General features: G+C 33.1%; 1 protein-coding gene and 1 long non-coding RNA gene across 12 annotated transcripts in view; both read left to right on the forward strand.

The window, feature by feature from the left end:
- Positions 1-22,128, forward strand: part of zgc:112416 — a 33,438-nt gene extending 11,310 nt beyond the window's left edge. For all 11 annotated transcript variants that reach the window (XM_073952982.1, XM_073952979.1, XM_073952981.1 and 8 more), the window contains one exon: positions 21,606-22,128. In XM_073952982.1, coding sequence (XP_073809083.1) covers positions 21,606-21,651 — 46 coding nt within the window. In that variant the 3' untranslated portion in view covers positions 21,652-22,128. The remainder of the gene's footprint in view (positions 1-21,605) is intronic.
- On the forward strand, positions 644-19,688 carry LOC137495926 (uncharacterized). Its single transcript, XR_011015916.2, has 7 exons — positions 644-749; positions 854-961; positions 17,790-17,873; positions 17,994-18,048; positions 18,148-18,223; positions 18,298-18,474; positions 18,809-19,688. It is a non-coding gene; the product is annotated as an uncharacterized lncRNA (long non-coding RNA).

The raw sequence follows: 22,128 nt of genomic DNA on the forward strand, positions 1-22,128 counted from the left end.
TATTATACACTCTCAGAAAAAAAGGTACAATGAGGGTACAATTTTGTTCCTAGAGGGAACAAAATATAAAATTGTACCTTTAAAGGTCCCATATTGGTCCTTAGGGTACAATTTTGTACCCAAATGGGCTATAAAGGTACAAATGTCCAGATTTAGGTTTGAAAGGTACATTTTTGTACCTTTTATAGCACATTTGGATCCAAAATTGTACCGTAAAGGACCAATTTGGCACCTTTAAAGGTACAATTATATATTTTGTTTCCCTATAGGAACAAAATTGTACCCTCAGCTCATGATAAGATCAAGACACTATATAACACTAATTTAAATGTATTAATACTAAACATTAATACTAAAATACATAATTTAAAAATATAATAAATTAATAAATTGATTGAATTAAATATTTTAATAATTAATTTTTTTTTCATGTATTTTAATTACATTTTTTCTCACAAATGTTAATAATTTAATTTATAATTGAATGTAATTTTAATCATTAAAAACGTAAATACTGGTCTTTGCTTATTGTTTAAGACCCTTTAGTTTATGGGATGTAGAATAAGAACCATGCAGAGTGACAGCATCTTCATACAGGTGGTGATGTTGCTGTCTCTTTAAGAATTTGGCTTGTTGAGACGTTATAGTAGTGTTTGTTACTGAGGCGGTCGGTAGAGTATGCTGGCTGTTTACACAGAACTTCGCACGCTTTTCAAAGAAAAGTCTATTTTGGAGTCCACACTTATCAGGTAAGAATGCATTAAAGATATATTTTCAGTCTCATTTTTACATGTGAAGCCGTGTTCTGTTGATTTTGTCTGACTCTCGGGTCTCGGCTTTCCCCCGCTTTAAGTGCTCCGGGCTGGCCTGCAGGATGGAGTTTGCTAAGATGTCTGCAGCTTATTAAAGAAGTTAATACAATGTGATATCGAAGTCACCGAGGGACATAACGTTATAGACGGTGAGTACTATATGCTGTTAGTTTTCTCACTGCGGTCAAGCCAGCCGCGGTTCGGAAAAACACAGTCAAGCCAGCCGCGCTTTATATTTCGGTGCGCGCGTATTACTATCATTACGGTAATGTCAGCAGCCACACAGAGAGCGCTCCACAGAGCACCCATTTCGCCCAGAACAGAGAGATAACAACGAAATATAAGTTTATCCCCCTTTCCTCCCACGTATGCTTTATTAAACAATTTATTAGCTTTTTTGACTGTTGTTATTTTAAGAAATTGGTTTCTGGGCTTACCTTTAATTTCCTCAAGTCTATCTTTTTGCTTCAAATGATTTTATAGCAGATCAAACGGACAGAATAAATATACGATTTCTAAACACCCAGAATGCGTTTTTATTTCCCCTAGCCAACTACAGTACATTGCAAATAAGGTTGAATGCAATTTTATACAACGTGCCTAGCCTCAGAAAGTGAAAATAATCATAAAGTAGTCCAACATAGCATTGTTTAAGTTACAAATATATGTTGGTTTTATTTAAAGGGGATTTAAAAATGTATGCTTCTTTCAGTATATGGGATATGGGGCATTATTACACTTTAGATGACTGTAAAGACCTTATTATTTGTTATAAGTAGAATAGAACAACAATAAAATCTGATGCAGGAAGTCAAATACTAAGCATACATCATATGAAGCCTGTTTTACTGCAGCATTTTGGAGAAATGTACCATTAACACACTTTAAAGTGCTATAAAGAAATAAGTAGAAAAAAAACAAAGTTTGGTTCTGATACAGGATGTACATGAATACCTCATGTGAAAGACCTCATTTAAGTAAACAGAAGAAAACTATGGACAGGACATCCAATATTATATGCATACCTCATAATAACTTACTGCAGCATTTTGGAGAAATGAGCTATTAATGAGCTATAAAGTCTTTAAAGTTATATAAATACATTGTTTGGAATAAGTTAAATAAAAGAGTGATCAGGTCTGATACTAGATGTCCCATGCTATATGCATATATACAACATATGAATCCTTTTTACTGCAGCAATTTGGAAAAAAAATTGCTCATTTAAAAGATGTAGAAAAAAAAAACAATAGTCAGGTCTTATACAGGTCATCCCATACTAAACCTCATATAAAGACTTGTTACTGCAGCGTTTTGGAGAAATTGGGCAATAACATTACTCAAAGTGTTATGAAGACCCAATTTTCAATAAATAGACAAAAAACAATGATCAGTTCCTGTACAGAACATCACATACAATATGCATACTACATATAAACACTTCTTACTCCAGCAATCTGGAGAAGTGGGACATTAACATAATATAAAGTGTTATAAAGACCCCATTTCGATTAAGTAGAAAGAAACAATGGTCAGTTCTTATTCAGGACATCCCATACTATATGTGTACTTCACATGAAATCTTTTTTACTGCAGCGTTTTGGAGAAACTGGGTATTAACCTATTATAAAGTGATATAAAAACCCCATTTCTAATAAGTAGAAAAAAACAATGGACAGTTCTTATACAGGACATCCCATACTATATATGTACTTCACATGAAGCGTTTTTACTGCAGCATTTAAAAAAAAACGGGGTATTAACATAATATAAAATACTATAAAGACCACATTTTAAATAGGTAGAAAAAATCTATGGTCAGTTCTTATACAGGACATCCCATACTATATGTGTACTTCACATGAAACCTTTTTACTGCAGTGTTTTGGAGAAATTGTATATAATATATTTCAAAGTGTTCTAAAGACCCCAATTCAAACAAGTAGAAAAAAACAATGGTCAGTTCCTATACAGGACATCCATACTATATATCTGTACTTCACATAAAACTTTTTTACTGCAGCATTTTGGAGAAATGGGGTATTAAAATAATACAAAGTGCTATAAAGACCTCATTTCAAATAAGTAGAAAAAAACAATGGTCAGTTATAGTACAGGACATCCCATACTATGTGTGTACATTACATGAAACCTTCTTACTGCACTGTTTTGGAGAAATGAGGTATTAACACAACAAAGCGATATAAAAACCCCACTTCAAATAAGTAGAAAAAAACAATGGTCGGTTCTTATACAGGACATCCCATACTAAATATGTACTTCACATGAAACCTTTTTACTGCAGCATTTTAGAGAAACGGGGTGTTAACATAGAAAAAAAGTACTATAAAGTCCCCCTTTCAAATAAGTAGAGAAAAACAATGGTCAGATCTTATACACGACACCCTTATCTCTGTGTGTACTTCACATGAAAGCTTTTTACTGCAGCATTTTAAAGACACGGGGGAATTAACATAGTATAAAGTAATATAAGGACCCCGTTTTAAATAAGTAGAAATAAACAATGGTCAGTTCTTATACAGGACATCCCGTAATATATGTGTACTTCACATTAAAAATTCTTACTGCAATGTTTTGGAGAAATTGTATATTAATATGATTTAAAGTGTTACAAAGACCCCATTTTTAATAAGCAGAAAAAGACAATGGTCAGTTCTTACATAGGACATCCCATACTATGTACTTGACATAAAACTTTCTTACTGCACTGTTTTGGAGAAATGGGGTATTAACATAATATAAAGTACTATAAAGACCCCATTTCCAATAAGTAGAAAGAAACAATGGTCAGTTCTTATTCAGGACATCCCATACTACATGTGTACTTCACATAAAAACTTTTTACTGCACTGTTTTGGAGAAACGGGGTAATAACCTGATATAAAGTGCTATAAAGACCGCATTTCAAATAAGTAGAAAAAAACAATAGTCAGTTCTTATACAGGACATACCATACTATATGTGTACTTCACATGAAACCTTTTTACTGCAGCATTTTGGAGAAAGGGGGTATTAACATAATATAAAAGTGCTATAAAGACCCCATTTCAAATAAGTAGAAAAAGTCAATGGTCAGTTCTTATACAGGACATCCCATACTATATCTGTACTTCACATGAAATCTATTTACTGCAGCGTTTTGGAGAAAGGGGGTATTAACATAATATAAAGTGCTATAAAGACCGCATTTCAAATAAGTAGAAAAAAACAATGGTCAGTTCTTATACAGGACGTCCCATACTATATCTGTACTTCACATGAAACCTTTTTACTGCAGCATTTTGGAGAAAGGGGGTATTAACCGAATATAAAGTGCTTTAAAGACCCCATTTCAAATAAGTAGAAAAAAACAATGGTCAGTTCTTATACATGACATACCATACTATATATGTACTTCACATGAAACCTTTTTACTGCAGCATTTTGGAGAAACGGGGTAATAAGCCAATATAAAGTGCTATAAAGACCGCATTTCAAATAAGTAGAAAAAAACAATGGTCAGTTCTTATACAGGACATCCCATACTATATGTGTACTTCACATGAAAACTTTTTACAGCAGCATTTTGGAGAAAGGGGGTATTAACATAATATAAAGTGCTATAAAGACCCCATTTCAAATAAGTAGAAAAAAACAATGGTCAGTTCTTATACAGGACATCCCATACTATATGTGCACTTCACATGAAACATTTTTACTGAAGCGTTTTTGGGAAACAGGGTATTAACATATGATAAAGTGCTATAAAGAGCCCATTTCCAATAAGTAGAAAAAAACAATGGTCAGTTCTTACAAAGGACATCCCATACTATGTACTTGACATGAAACTTTCTTACTGCACTGTTTTGGAAAAATGGGGTAATAACATAATATAAAGTACTATAAAGACCCCATTTCCAATAAGTAGAAAGAAACAATGGTCAGTTCTTATTTAGGACATCCCATACTATATGTGTACTTCACATAAAAACTTTTTACTGCACTGTTTTGGAGAAACGGGGTAATAACCTAATATAAAGTGCTATAAAGACCGCATTTCAAATAAGTAGAAAAAAACAATGGTCAGTTCTTATACAGGACGTCCCATACTATATCTGTACTTCACATGAAACCTTTTTACTGCAGCATTTTGGAGAAAGGGGGTATTAACATAATATAAAGTGCTATAAAGACCCCATTTCAAATAAGTAGAAAAAGACAATGGTCAGTTCTTATACATGACATCCCATACTACATATGTACTTCACATGAAACCTTTTTACTGCAGCATTTTGAAGAAACGGGGTAATAAGCTAATATCAAGTGCTATAAAGACCCCTTTTCAAATAAGTAGAAAAAAACAAAGGTCAGTTCTTATACAGGACATCCCATACTATATGTTCTCTTCACATGAAACCTTTTTACTGCAGCATTTTAAAGAAACTGGGTATTAACATATTTTATAGTGCTATAAAGAGCCCATTTCCAATAAGTAGAAAAAAACAATGGTCAGTTCTTAAACAGGACGTCCCATATTATGTGCACTTCACATGAAACCTTTTTACTGAAGCGTTTTGGAGAAACTGGGTATTAACCTATTATAAAGTGACATAAAAACCCCATTTCTAATAAGTAGAAAAAAACAATGGTCAGTTCTTATACAGGACATCCCATACTATATGTACACTTCACATGAAATCTTTTTTACTGCAGCGTTTTGGAGAAACGGGGTATTAACTTATTATAAAGTGCTATAAAGAGCCCATTTCCAATAAGTAGAAAAAAACAATGGTCAGTTCTTATACATGACATCCCATACTATATGTGTACTTTACATGAAAACTTCTTACTGCACTGTTTTGGAGAAACGGGGTATTAACATAATAATATAAAATGATATAAAAAAAACCCATTTTAAATAAGTAGAAAAAACAATGGTCAGTTCTTATACAGGACATCCCATACTATATATCTACTTCACATAAAACCTTTTTACTCCAGCATTTTAAAGAAACTGGGTATTAACATATTTTATAGTGCTATAAAGAGCCCATTTCCAATAAGTAGAAAAAAACAATGGTCAGTTCTTAAACAGGACGTCCCATACTATGTGCACTTCACATGAAACCTTTTTACTGCAGCGTTTTGGAGAAACAGGGTATTAATATATTATAAAGTGCTATAAGGAGCCCATTTCTAATAAGTAGAAAAAAAACAAAGGTCAGTTCTTATACAGGACATCCTATACTATATGTGCACTTCACATGAAATCTTTTTTACTGCAGCGTTTTGGAGAAACTGGGTATTAACCTATTATAAAGTGACATAAAAACCCAATTTCTAATAAGTAGAAAAAAACAAAGGACAGTTCTTATACAGGACATCCCATACTATATTTACACTTCACATGAAATATTTTTTACTGCAGCGTTTTGGAGAAACGGGGTATTAACATATTATAAAGTGATATAAAATCCCCATTTCTAATAAGTAGAAAAAAACAATGGACAGTTCTTATACAGGACATCCCATACTATATCTGTACTTCAAATGAAACCTTTTTACTGCAGCGTTTTGGAGTATTAAGTTACTAATGTAATTCAAAACGTTATAAAGACCCCATTTCAAATAAGTAGAAAAAAACAATGGTCAGTTCTTATACAGGACATCCCATACTATATGTGTACTTCACATGAAACCTTTTTACTGCAGCATTTTGGAGAAACGGGATATTAACATTATTCATAGTGCTATTAAGACCCCAATTCAAATAAGTAGAAAAAAAGACAATGGTCAGTTCTTATACAGGACATCACATACTATATGTGCACTTCACATGAAACCTTTTTACTGCAGAGTTTCGGAGAAACAGGGTATTAACCTATTATTAAGTGCTATAAAGAGTCCAATTCTAATAAGTAGAAAAAAACAATGGTCAGTTCTCATACAGGACATCCAATACTATATGTGCACTTCACATGAAACCTTTTTACTGCAGCGTTTTGGAAAAACAGGGTATTAACATATTAGACAGTGCTATAAAGAGCCCATTTCCAATAAGTAGAAAAAACAATGGTCAGTTCTTATACAGGACATCCTATACTATATGTGTACTTCACACTAAACCTCCTAACTGTACTGCTTTGGGGAAATGGGGTATAGATCTAATATAAAGTGCTATAAAGACCACATTTCAAGTAGAAAAAAACAATTGTCAGTTCTCATACAGGACATCCCATACTATGTGTGTACTTCACATACAATCTTTTTACTGCAGCATTTTAAAGAAACGGGGTATTAACATAATATAAAGTACTATAAAGACCGCATTTTAAATAAGTAGAAAAAAATAATGGTTGATTCTTATATAGGACATCCAATACTATATATGTAACTATATATGTACTTCACATGAAACCTTTTTACTGCAGCATTTTGGAGAAATGGGGTATTAACCCATTATAAAGTGCTATAAAGACCACAGTTTAAATAAGTAGAAGTCAACAATAGTCAGTTCTTATAGAGGATATTCCATACTATATGGGTACTTCACATAAAGCCTTTTTACTTCAGTGTTTTGGAGAAACAGGGTATTAACATATTACAAAGTGCTATAAAGACCCCATTTCAAATAAGCAGAAAAAACAATGGTCAGTTCATATATAGGACATCCCATACTATGTGTGTACTTCACATGAAACCTTTTTATTGCAGCATTTTGAAGAAATGGGGTATTAACCTATTATAAAGTGCTACAAAGACCGCATGTCAAATAAGTATAAAAAAACATTGGTCAGTTCTTATATAGGACATACCATACTATATGCGTACTTCACATGGAACATTCTTACTGCAGCATTTTCGAGAAATGGGATATTAACATATTACAAAGTGCTATAAAGTCCCAATTTCTTATAAGTAGAAGAAAACAATTGCCAGTTTTTATACAGGGCGTCCTATACTATACACATACTTCTGTAAGAATTGAAATATTGCAAATATTCTGATATCTTTGACAATTCAAAACATGAGCTGAAAACAGAGACTGGTGACTTCACAACCCACCAGGGAGGAATGCGGGAAAAACCAGTTCCTGCTGCATTTGCATCTGACTATGCTGAGACTCAGCTTCATCCCCCCAACTCACGCATTTGGTCATTTCAATGGTTGAATGTTTTATATTAACCAAACTGACTTTAATTATCATGTTTGATATCATTTGAAATGTCTCAGTGCGATTGGTACAATGGTCTCATTCTCTCAGAAATAGACATAATCAGAACAATAAATATATAACTTCAGGCATCTTTTGAACCACTGTGAGGGGTGTGACACTAAGTGTGAATGCCTTTTGTTATACATTCACACCCCCTTCCTTGAGGGAATTCTTGGATTATTTAAGGTAAGGGTTGAGAAAAACTCAGGGCGATTCTGCCTAACCAGATCAGCCCATAACATGGGGTCTGCTCCATGTTATGTATATTTCAAAGTCAGGAATGCATCTTTTTCATCTTGGATTTATCTTTGATAATTTGATGTTCTGTATTGATCGTTTATGAATTGACTGATTGAATTGGCATAATACATTTACCTAACTAATAAATTGTTATGTTTTGAATGATTCAAACAGAGTTCGTGTTATTATCTTTAGTAGATTGTGGTAATTTCATAGCACCACAAGCCCCTGTTCAGGTTAGTAGCGGACTAGAACACGGTAGACGGAGCATTGCCGCACGCTACACGATGTCTCTAGAGCTCCGACTAACAAATTGGCATTTATTCATGTATACTTAGGCTGTAAAAGGATATCTAAGGGGATAGTCCTTCACCCGATAAACTTTTAATACTATTTAGATAGTATAGTGATTATTCAAAGTTACTACTAGTTTAAGTAAGACTGGTCTGCTTAATTCTATAGTAATGATCGTTATATGACTAAATAGCTCTGTCTGACTTAGGAGGTAGCAGACCTATGGGGACCGCATAAAAAATATCCTAATCTGAGTAAGTAGGGTTCTGCCTTTTTAGGATAGCGGTCAATCGCCCCTGTTTAGTGACCAAGACTGACATGCTTGTGCTTAAGAAATTGTATACTCGGCCGGTACAAGATTCAGGATGTTATAGAGATCCCAATGAACGAGAATAACATAAAATGATGAACCGAAGAGAATATTCAATCATAATCTAAATTAATGTGAACGGAAACAAAATAACCTTCTCAATGTTTTATAATTGGAGTCAGATAAAACGAGGATAAACATATTAATATTCTAAACCACCTCATACTAAAATTGGAGTCAGATATGAGTTAAGTTTAATATAAATCAACATTGTGCACTGGAAAGACCGAACATGCAGTGAACCTTCATCCACCATTGGATACCGTCATTGGACCAACTGGCTGGACTCTACACTTCATGTGAAGACTTCTCACCAAATAATTTTGGAGAAACTGGGAAATAACAAAATTCAAGTGTTTTAAAGACCCCATTTTTTAGAAGTAGAATACAAAAATAGTCAGTTTTTGTAGAGGACAACTCATAAAATTTGCATACATCATATGAAGCCTTCTTATTACTACATTTTAGAGAAATGGGGCACTAACATAATATGAAGTACTATAAAGACCTCATAACTAATAAGTAGAAAAAACAATAGTCACTTGTCATACAGGATGTCCTATACTTTATGCATACTTCATGTGAAAACTTATTACTGCACCATTTTCGAGAAATTGGGTATTAAACTTATAAATTGCTTTAAAGACCCCTTTTCTAAAAAGTAGAAAAAAAATAACAATGCTCAGCTCTTCCTATTGCTAAATACTCGTAGAGGACATCCCATACTGTATGCATACCTAATATGAAACCTTCTTACTGCCACTTTTTGGAGAATTGGGCCATTAACATAATATAAAGTGCTCTATGTTTTTGTACAGGACGTCCCTCACTGTATGCATAATTTACATGAAACCATCCTACTGCGGCATTTTGGTGAAATAGGTATCAACTTAAAGTACTATAAAGACCAAATTTCTAATAAGTAGAAAAAAACAACGGTCAGTTCTTGTACAGGACATCCCATACTACATGTATTTATCAGATGAAGACTTGTTACTGCAGTGTTTTGGAGAATTTGGGCATAAACATTATATAAAGTGCTTTAAATACCCAATGTCTAATAAGTAGAAACAATGGGCAGTTCACGTTCATGACATTCCATAATATATGCATACTTTACATGAAACCTTGTCACTGCAGCATTTTGGAGAAATGGAGGAATAATAACATTCAAAGTGTCATAAAGACCCAATATCTAATAAGTAGAAGAAAACAATGGTCTGTTCTTAAAAAGGACGTCCCATACTAAAGGCGTACCTCATATGAAGACTTCTTACGGCAGCGTTTTAGAGAAAAGGGACATAATTACCTTTTAGATGGCTATCAAGTTCCCATTTCTAATAAGTAAAAAAAAAAAAAACGGTCAGTTCTTCAATGGACAATTCAGTGGTCAGTTAGGTTGATGGCATCATCCCAACTGTCTCAAGCTATTATTGTACCATTACAACAAAATGATATTATTGGGGATGATGAGTGGTGCTGCTCCAAATGTAGGGTACAAAGACAAAGACAAAACAAATATGTTTGGTTAATTTCATAGAGATAGTTTACCCAAAAGTGAAAATGAACGCACTATGCACTGGCAATCAAATGGTTACAAACATTTATTAGTTCCTTCTTTTGGTTGAACACAAAAGATATTTAGAATGAACTTGAAAACTGGTAACCATTGACTTCCATTTTAGAAAAAAAAAAACAATTACTATGGAGGTCAATAAATATAGTTCCTCAGCAGGAAGGGAACTGCAATTTTGTGTATCCCTGACACATTTGGAGTTGTGGAAAACTGTGATGTGCTGTCTGTCCTTGACACATTCGTCCTGTATCAAAACTGACCATTATTTTATTCTACTCATTCGAAATGGACACTTTATAGTCATCTGAAGAGTAATAACGCCCCATTAATCCAGATCACTGCAGTAACAAGTCTTCATATGAGGTATGCATATAGTATGTGATGTCCTGTAAAAGAAATGACTGTTCTTTTTTCTACTTATTAGAAATGAGGTGTTTGTAGCAATCTAAAAGGTAACAATGTCCCAATTCTCCAAAACGATGCAGTAACAAGTCTTCGTCTGAGATATGCATATAGCATTGCATGTCCTGTACGACTGATCAATGTTTTCTTCTACTTAGTAGAAATTGGGTCATTATAGAACTTGCTGCAGTAAGAAGTCTTCATATGTACAAGAACTGATGATTTTATGTACTTATTAGAAATTGGGTGTCTATATCCATCTGAAAAGTAATAATGTCCCAATTCTCCAAAAAACTGAAGTAACAAGTGTTCATGTGAAGTACGCTTATAATATAGGATGTCCTGCATAAGAGCTGACCATTGTTTTCTTCTACTTACAAGAAATTGGGTCTTTGAAACACTTTAAATTATGTTAAACCTCATTTCTCAAAAACCCTGCTGTAATAAGGTTTTTATGTGAAGTAAACATTTAGTATGGGAAGTCCTGTACAATAACTAATCATTGTTTTTTTTATACTTTTTAGAAATGGGGTCTTTATAACATTTTGAATTATAATAATACTCAATTGTTCAGTAAAAAGGTTCCATGTGAAGTACAGATATAGTATGGGATGTCATGTACAAGAACTGACATTGTTTTTTTTTTTAACTTATTTGAATTGGGGTCTTTATAACACTTTATAATATGTTAATACCTAATTTTTCCAAAACACTGGAGTAAAAAGGTTTCAGGTCAAGTACACACATAGTATGGGATGTCCTGAATAAGAACTGACCACTGTTTTTTTTTTCTAATTATTTGAAATGCGGTCTTTATAGCACTTTATAATATTTTAATACCCAATTTCTCCAAAACGCTGCAGTAAAAAGGTTTCATGTCAAGTGCAGAAAGTATAGGATCTCCTGTATAAGAACTGACCATTGTTTTTTCTACTTATTTGAAATGGGGTTTTTATATTACTTTATATTATTATGTTAATACCCCATTTCTCCAAAACAGTGCAGTAAAAAGGTTTCATGTGAAGTACACACATAGTATGGGATGTCCTGTATAAGAACTGACCATTGTTTTTTTCTACTTATTAAAAATGTTTTTTTTATAGAACTTTATATGTTAAAACCCCGTTTCTCCAAAATGCTGCAGTAAAAAGGTTTCATGTGAAGTACACATATAGTATGGTATGTCCTGTATAAGAACTGACTATTGTTTTTTTCTACTTATTTGAAATGCGGTCTTTATAGCACTTTATATTATGTTAATACCCCCTTTCTCCAAAATGCTGCAGTAAATAGGTTTCATGTGAAGTACAGATATAGTATGGGATGTCCTGTATAAGAACTGACCATTGTCTTTTTCTACTTATTCGAAATAGGGTCTTTAAAGCACTTTATTTTATGTTAATACCCCCTTTCTCCAAAATGCTGCAGTAAAAAGGTTTCATGTGAAGTACACATATAGTATGGTATGTCCTGTATAAGAACTGACCATTGTTTTTTCTACTTATTTGAAATGCGGTCTTTATAGCACTTTATATTATGTTAATACCCCCTTTCTCCAAAACGCTGCAGTAAAAAGGTTTCATGTGAAGTACAGATATAGTATGGGATGTCCTGTATAAGAACTGACCATTGTCTTTTTCTACTTATTTGAAATGGGGTCTTTATAGCACTTTATATTATGTTAATACCCCCTTTCTCCAAAACGCTGCAGTAAATAGGTTTCATGTGAAGTACAGATATAGTATGGGATGTCCTGTATAAGAACTGACCATTGTCTTTTTCTACTTATTTGAAATAGGGTCTTTATAGCACTTTATATTGGCTTAATACCCGGTTTCTCCAAAATGCTGCTGTAAAAAGTTTTCATGTGAAGTACACATATAGTATGGTATGTCATGTATAAGAACTGACAATTGTCTTTTTCTGCTTAATTGAAATGGGGTCTTTAAAGCACTTTATATTATGTTAATACCCCCTTTCTCCAAAATGCTGCAGTAAAAAGGTTTCATGTGAAGTACAAATATAGTATGGTATGTCCTGTATAAGAACTGACCATTGTTTTTTCTACTTATTTGAAATGCGGTCTTTATAGCACTTTATATTATGTTAATACCCCCTTTCTCCAAATTGCTGCAGTAAATAGGTTTCATGTGAAGTACAGATATAGTATGGGATGTCCTGTATAAGAACTGACCATTGTCTTTTTCTACTTATTTGAAATAGGGTCTTTATAGCACTTTATATTGGCTTAATACCCGGTTTCTCCAAAATGCTGCTGTAAAAAGGTTTCATGTGAAGTACACATATAGTATGGTATGTCCTGTATAAGAACTGACCATTGTTTTTTTCTACTTATTTGAAATGCGGTCTTTATAGCACTTTATATTATGTTAATACCCTCTTTCTCCAAAACGCTGCAGTAAATAGGTTTCATGTGAAGTACAGATATAGTATGGGATGTCCTGTATAAGAACTGACCATTGTCTTTTTCTACTTATTTGAAATAGGGTCTTTATAGCACTTTATATTGGCTTAATACCCGGTTTCTCCAAAATGCTGCTTAAAAAAGTTTTCATGTGAAGTACACATATAGTATGGTATGTCATGTATAAGAACTGACAATTGTCTTTTTCTGCTTAATTGAAATGGGGTCTTTAAAGCACTTTATATTATGTTAATACCCCCTTTCTCCAAAATGCTGCAGTAAAAAGGTTTCATGTGAAGTACACATATAGTATGGTATGTCCTGTATAAGAACTGACCATTGTTTTTTTCTACTTATTTGAATAGCGGTCTTTATAGCACTTTATATTATGTTAATACCCCCTTTCTCCAAAACGCTGCAGTAAATAGGTTTCATGTGAATTACAGATATAGTATGGGATGTCCTGTATAAGAACTGACCATTGTCTTTTTCTACTTATTTGAAATGGGGTCTTTATAGCACTTTATATTATGTTAATACCCCCTTTCTCCAAAATGCTGCAGTAAAAAGGTTTCATGTGAAGTACAGATATAGTATGGGACGTCCTGTATAAAAACTGACCATTGTTTTTTTCTACTTATTTGAAATGGGGTCTTTAAAGCACTTTATATTATGTTAATACCCCCTTTCTCCAAAACGCTGCAGTAAAAAGGTTTCATGTGAAGTACACATATAGTATGGTATGTCCTGTATAAGAACTGACCATTGTTTTTTTCTACTTATTTGAAATGCGGTCTTTATAGCACTTTATATTATGTTAATACCCCCTTTCTCCAAAATGCTGCAGTAAATAGGTTTCATGTGAAGTACAGATATAGTATGGGATGTCCTGTATAAGAACTGACCATTGTCTTTTTCTACTTATTTGAAATAGGGTCTTTATAGCACTTTATATTGGCTTAATACCCCGTTTCTCCAAAATGCTGCAGTAAAAAGATTTCATGTGAAGTACATATATAGTATGGTATGTCCTGTATAAGAACTGACTATTAATTTTTTTCTACTTATTTGAAATGCGGTCTTTATAGCACTTTATATTATGTTAATACCCCCTTTCTCCAAAACGCTGCAGTAAATAGGTTTCATGTGAAGTACATATATAGTATGGGATGTCCTGTAATGGGGTCTTTGTAACACTTTAAATCATATTAATATACAATTTCTACAAAACAGTGCAGTAAGAAGGTTTAATGTGAAGTACACATATAGTACGGGATGTCCTGTATAAGAACTGACCATTGATTATTTCTACTTATTTAAAACGGGGTCCTTATATTACTTTATACTATGTTAATTCCCCCGTGTCTTTAAAATGCTGCAGTAAAAAGCTTTCATGTGAAGTACACACAGAGAGAAGGGTGTCGTGTATAAGATCTGACCATTGTTTTTCTTTACTTATTTGAAAGGGGGACTTTATAGTACTTTTTTTCTATGTTAACACATCGTTTCTCTAAAATGCTGCAGTAAAAAGGTTTCATGTGAAGTACATATATAGTATGGGATGTCCTGTATAAGAACCGACCATTGTTTTTTTCTACTTATTTGAAGTGGGGTTTTTATATCACTTTGTTGTGTTAATACCTCATTTCTCCAAAACAGTGCAGTAAGAAGGTTTCATGTAATGTACACACATAGAATGGGATGTCCTGTACTAGAACTGACCATTTTTTATTCTACTTATTTGAAATGAGGTCTTTATAGCACTTTATATTATTTTAATACCCCATTTCTCCAAATTGCTGCAGTAAAAAAGTTTTATGTGAAGTACAGATATAGTATGGATGTTCTGTATAGGAACTGACCATTGTTTTTTTCTACTTATTTGAATTGGGGTCTTTAGAACACTTTGAAATATATTATATACAATTTCTCCAAAACACTGCAGTAAAAAGGTTTCATGTGAAGTACACATATAGTATGGGATGTCCTGTATAAGAACTGACCATAGATTTTTTCTACCTATTTAAAATGTGGTCTTTATAGTATTTTATATTATGTTAATACCTCGTTTCTTTAAAATGCTGCAGTAAAAACGCTTCACGTGAAGTACACACATAGAATGGGATGTCCTGTACTAGAACTGACCATTTTTTTTTTCTACTTATTTGAAATGGGGTTTTTATATCACTTTATAATAGGTTAATACCCAGTTTCTCCAAAACGCTGCAGTAAAAAAGATTTCATGTGAAGTACACATATAGTATGGGATGTCCTGAATAAGAACTATCATTGTTTCTTTCTACTTAATCAAAATGGGTTCTTTATAACACTTTATATTATGTTAATGTCCCACTTCTCCAGATTGCTGGAGTAAGAAGTGTTTATATGTAGTATGCATATTGTATGTGATGTTCTGTACAAGAACTGATCATTGTTTTTTGTTTACTTATTGGAAATTGGGTCTTCATAACACTTTGAGTAATGTTAATGCCCAATTTCTCCAAAACGCTGCAGTAACAAGTCTTTATATGAGGTTTAGTATGGGATGTCCTGTATAAGACCTGACTATTGTTTTTTTTCTACATCTTTTACATGAGCAATTTTTTTTCCAAATTGCTGCAGTAAAAAGGATTCATATGTTGTATATATGCATATAGCATGGGACATCTAGTATCAGACCTGATCACTCTTTTATTTAACTTATTCCAAACAATGTATTTATAACACTTTAAAGACTTTATAGCTCATTAATAGCCCATTTCTCCAAAATGCTGCAGTAAGTTATTATGAGGTATGCATATAATATTGGATGTCCTGTCCATAGTTTTCTTCTGTTAACTTAAGTGAGGTCTTTCACATGAGGTATGCATGTACATCCTGTATCAGAACCAAACTTTGTTTTTTTTCTACTTATTTCTTTATAGCACTTTAAAGTGTGTTAATGGTACATTTCTCCAAAATGCTGCAGTAAAACAGGCTTCATATGATGTATGCTTAGTATTTGACTTCCTGCATCAGATCTTATTGTTGTTCTATTCTACTTATAACATATAATAAGGTCTTTACAGTCATCTAAAGTGTAATAATGCCCCAAATCCCATATACTGAAAGAAGCATAACCTTTTAAATCCCCTTTAAATGAAATAAACATAAATTTGTAATTCAAACAATGTTTTGTTGGACTACTTTATGATTGTTTTCACTTTCTGAGGTTAGCCACGTTGTATAAAATTGCATTTAACCTTATTTGCAATGTACTGTAGTTGGCTAGGAGAAGTAGAAACGCATTCTGTGTATTTAGAAATCGTATATTTATTCTGTCCGTTTGATCTGCTATAAAATCATTTGAAGCAAAAAGATAAACTTGAGGAAATTAAAGGTAAGCCCAGAAACCACTTTCTTAAAATAACAACAGTCAAAAAAAAGCTAATAAACTGTTTAATAAAGCATACGTGGGAGGAAAGGGGGATAAACTTATATTTCGTTGTCATCTCTCTGTTCTGGGCGAAATGGGTGCTCTGTGGAGCGCTCTCTGTGTGGCTGGTGACATTACCGTAATGATAATAATACGCGCGCACCGACATATAAAGCGCGGCTGGCTTGACTGCGTTTTTCCGAACCGCGGCTGGCTTGACCGCAGTGTTTTATCGGTGTAAAAGTTCCCTTTGTCGCCTACGTTACGTATTCGCGCCTTATATCTTACGTTACGTTACTGCTTTATTAATTAACGTTAGTGTTGCCACGTCGGAATATAATCGCAACCCAATTAGCAAAATACACTCGGGCCAGCTGCGGCGGCAGAAGCGCGACGCTGCCGTATCCGTGCACCGGAATCGGGCCGTGACCCGTGAGTAATGTGCGGTGTGGCCCGGAGCTCGCGCGACTAAAGTCTTCATATAACGTTACCTTGATATAAAACCTTTTGTTATTAATACTGGAAATTTGTAATTATCGATAATGTTTTATATTTTGAGGCCATTTTTCTAGCCACGGTTGACCGCTGAAATGTAATTTTAGACGGTTATATAAGTTAAGTTACACCGCCATTTTGTGAAGAAAAATCACAATTTTGTCACAGACAAAGTGACTGATTATGTAAACGTGGCTAGTTACAAACGTGGCGTGCGTAACGTTAAGTTTCATATCTTCGTTTCAGTGTCTAAGTTACATTAATGTTGAGGAGTGTTCACAAACTCTCATGTCCAGAATTGTTGGTGCTTTACTATCGTTTAACGTTATACTTATGTTAATGTAGAATTATTAACATACCACGTTGTATAAATCGACGTTTTAAGTTATACTTTGTTCTTTATTGTAATAATTTGTCTCATCTGTTCTGAAACTGGTACCTTGAGCTATTTTACCTATTTTATTAATATCTCAAAATAAGTAAATAGTTATTGCTTCATCTTATTGCTTTCCTGAAGTTTATGAAGTTTCCAATTGTCTTTCAGGACAAGATTGAACAACAGAATGCAGCCTAACAGCATCAGACCAATGAAGGCATGTCATATGAAAGCATGGCTCAGTTACAAGATGTAAGTATGTCTCATTATCTATACCATGGTTTTAAAGGCTTACATACTATTTTAAATTTGTAGGTTTTTACTTACAAACAACAATAAATGTACACCCACATGTTTAAAATTATTTTCTAGGTTTTCATCGAAAGATGCGAGATCAACTGAAGAATGCTATGGACCTGACTCTAAGGTACTCTTTCTAAACTTTCTCCACTTGATTAATATTATTCAATTCTAGCTTTGTATGGATTCCTTCATATTTGTTTGTATGCCACATCTTATGTTCCAGGAATTGATTTTACAGCAGCACTTCTCATGTTGCCAGCCTTGTTAAGCGAGACACTTCAACATTTGGTTGTGCTCCGGTGCGTATGTTGTTTTCTGTTTAGTATATGCTGTGATAAATGCATTTTATAATGCTTGATATTCTTTATATTAGGATGACGCAGTGGGTAGTGCTGTCACCTTACGGCAAGAAGGTCGCTGGTTCGAGCCTCGGCTGGGTCAGTTGGCATTTGTGTGAGGAGTTTGCATATTCTTCCAGTGTTCGTGAGGGTTTCCTCCAAGTGCTCCGGTTTCCCCACAAGTTTAAAGACATGCGCTATGGCTGAATTTGGTAAGCTTATTTGTCTGTAGTGTATAAATGTGTGTGTGAATAAGTGTGTCTGGGTGTTTCGTAATACTGGGTTGCAGCTAGAAGGGCATCTGCTGCATAAAACATGCTGGATAAGTTGGTGGTTCATTCCACTGTGGCAACCCCAGATTAATAAAGGGACTAAGCCGAAAAGAAATTGAATGAATGAATGAAATTTATATTAGTCTTTTAATCTGTGATACTTTTTTTTAAAATCAGTGAATATTAATTATTTCACTTTCTATGCATGTTGATTTTCTCTTCATCAGTGATAGAGGGACTGATATTAATGTAATTATTGCTTTGTCATTTACAGTGAACCATCTTCACCACATCCAACAGTTCAAGTACAGGAGGAGGCCACCGACTGGACAACTGTGTTAACAAGACGAGTCACGGCAGTCTTCAGAGTTGATGGGATTGCGATTGGCCGGGCTAATGATGTGGACGAATATACATTTTTGACATATCCATCTTATTAGAAGAACACCTTGATGTTTCTGCAGTGGAATATTTTGAATGAACGGTGGACTGTGACAAGCCTCGATCTACTCCAGTTACCAGAGTGATCAACCTTGTTTTTTGTTTCTCTACATGCTCTTGGGATAATCACAATCATCAAGTTAATCCAGCACACTATCATTCATGCATAAAGCAAATTTTTAAATAACTTGTGGTCCTAATGACTATCAAAGAACATTTTCCAGATATGAGTGCTTTACATGTCATGTTTATCAAAAACATAAACACATATTGTGTTACAACAAATTACAACTCCACTTGAGGATGATGAGGAGTAATCTACTGATGTTGAGGAAGAGGCTACTGATGTATAGTTTTCTGCACTTTTGAAGCAATTTATAGAGAAAGTTTGCCTTCATTCTGAAATTCAGAGAAAATGTTGATGACAAATTATTATGACCGAGTATTCTGACTAAAGACAAATACTTTGGACTTTGTAAAGTGCAGTACTTGATGTAGCCTGTGTAATGTGTTTATAAATCTTAAACAGTATTCTTGTGGTCTTTGTATTAAGTTAAGATTTAGTTTTTATTCTTATCTAAATTGTTCTTTTTACTGTTTTACATGTCTGCTTTATACTTGCTGTGTAATTTTATTTCTTAACACATTCAGTTGTGAGTTGTAATGAAATATTTCTACATTAGTAAATAAAAATGGACATCTGTGAACCAAAATATTTTATTTATTTATTTGTGCATGCAGTCACTAAAGGATCAAAATGCCTGGGTCAGTACCCTGAAAATGCTATATAATATAAAAAGGTACATTTCTGTACCTTCAGTGTCTAGGGTACAAAATTGTCCCTTAAAGGGTACAAATGTGGAAGGTACAATTTTGTACCTTTAAATAGAGGTACAAATTTGTACCCTTAAGGGTACCACCCCAGTGACGGGCCATTTGTACCCTAAAAGGTACAATTTTGTACCTTTTTTTCTGAGAGTGTAGCACCTTCCCAACTATGGGTTATTTTAACCCAATGCATTAGGTTATAGAATTAAATCCAATGCATTGGGTTATTTATTTATTTATTTTTATTCTCTTTTTATTGAACATTTTGATTTTGAACAAAGCCCGAGATCCACCCAACAAAATATGTAAAATCAAATAAAACAGTAATATTGTAATAATAAGTACAAAATCAGGATTGAAACATAAATGATACAGTCTCTCTCATATTTGACCAAAATTGTACATTTTTTTACTGGCTCCATTTATTTTGGCTGTGGTGTATTCCAGACTAATAATGTCCATTAGATAGAGCCTCCAGGATAGATCAGTGCATTGGGTTATTTTGATTAGATGCTATTTTTTCCCTATTCTGGTATTACTATAGTACTAATAATTTTATAATTACGGCTGTGTAAATAAATACCATACTTTTTTCAAAAATATTAAAAATGCTTTATTTCCATTACATTTTAGTTTATTTATTTTGATCAAATAAATTAAGAGTCACAAACAATGAAGAAATAGAACAAAGTAGAGAGTTATAAACAATCATGTGTTCATTGAGCAGAATATGGAGCTCTGTGTGCTGTAGAGGCTGTCCAGCAGCTGCAGCAGGCTTTACTCAGTGTCCACAATAACCAATACATTTTAACCACATCCAAATGCTTCTAAAAGATGGTCTTGGATGGTGAAATGGATATAAAAAACACAACACGAGAGGTAATTTGATTAAAAAAATAACAACAATATTATTGCTTTATAGCTTAAATAAACTTTATAACGCAAAAACAACATTACGCATGCATAATAATACAGCTGTTTTGTGTCAGTTAAATTAGTTGACTGTTGAAATTCAAAATTTTAACCCAACTGGTCGAGTTATTTAATAAATAACCAAATAAAGGTTAAAAATAACCCAACAAAGCACCAAATATTTAACTCAACTGGTTGAGTTTTTAATAAACAAACTAATAAAGTTTAAAAATAACCCAACAAAGCATCAAATATGTTTAACTCAACCATTGGGTTAAATAAATAACTCAGCGTTAGAGTGTATAAACAAGTAAAAATAATATTACTTGTAAAAAATGATTATTATAATTGTATTTATATAAAAAATTCAATATATATATAATTATTGGGATCATTTTTTTCTAGATTTTCTAGATTTTCTGGATATGTGTTTGAGTAAAATGTTAATATTTGTTTTATCACATAAAGGTTTGGTAATATGTTTATTTAAAGATTTTATTCCCAGAAAATTACAGTTGATCATAACAAATGTATTTGTTGTGATCAGGATTATTCCACCAAACATAGATTTCTTTATACATTTCTTCAATCATCTGAAGCATTGATATATTGTTTTGTCCAGAAATTTATTTAAACCTGACTGAAAACATGAAACTTTTGTTTTCTTTTATGCAAAAAAGGTAGAAATATCATAAACAATGGTTTTTAAATTCAGATAAACTTGATTTTCAAGTGGTTTAATTTTTTTCCATAGCTGCATATTTAGTCATAATAGTGAAGGTTTCATACAGAGATGCCTTATCTTCAGTAATGGGTATTTTGCGCCTCTTTTCAGAAAATGTTCAGTTTAGCGTTAAGCTAACTAATTTCTGTCTTGATTTTTCTTGTAGTATGGGAACTGATGCGGTGAATCCCAGGATTCCAACTGGACAATGATGTTAAACTCTGCCTCTTCTTTGCTTTTGATCCCTAATCCTCCTACATTAAAACAAAGTTTTAGCTTTTTTGTTTAAACTACTTATTTAAAATGAGCTAAATTAACACATTTTAGTTGTTTTTAGGACAACTTCATTGCTTTATGTTCAATCCACTTCAATTTGCAAAAACAATTATGGTAGCTTAATCGATTTGTATTGGGACAACATGAAGGAATTGTGTGGAACTCTGCTGTTTTACTGTGTAATTTGATCCCTATATATATACATATATACACACACACACACATACAGTATGTATAGATATTATTATTTATTTAAAGAAACATTGTGTTAGACTGGGACTTAACGCATCACTTACAACTTTAATTGACATCTTTGTGTCGTTCTGATTGTTTCTATTCTCATTTGTAAGTTATTTTGGTAAATTCATCTAAAAAATAAATGTGTTTCATATACATAAATACAATTTAAGAAA

This window comes from Danio rerio, chromosome 6 (genome assembly GCF_049306965.1).
Source record: "Danio rerio strain Tuebingen ecotype United States chromosome 6, GRCz12tu, whole genome shotgun sequence".
Taxonomy (NCBI): Eukaryota; Metazoa; Chordata; class Actinopteri; order Cypriniformes; family Danionidae; genus Danio; species Danio rerio.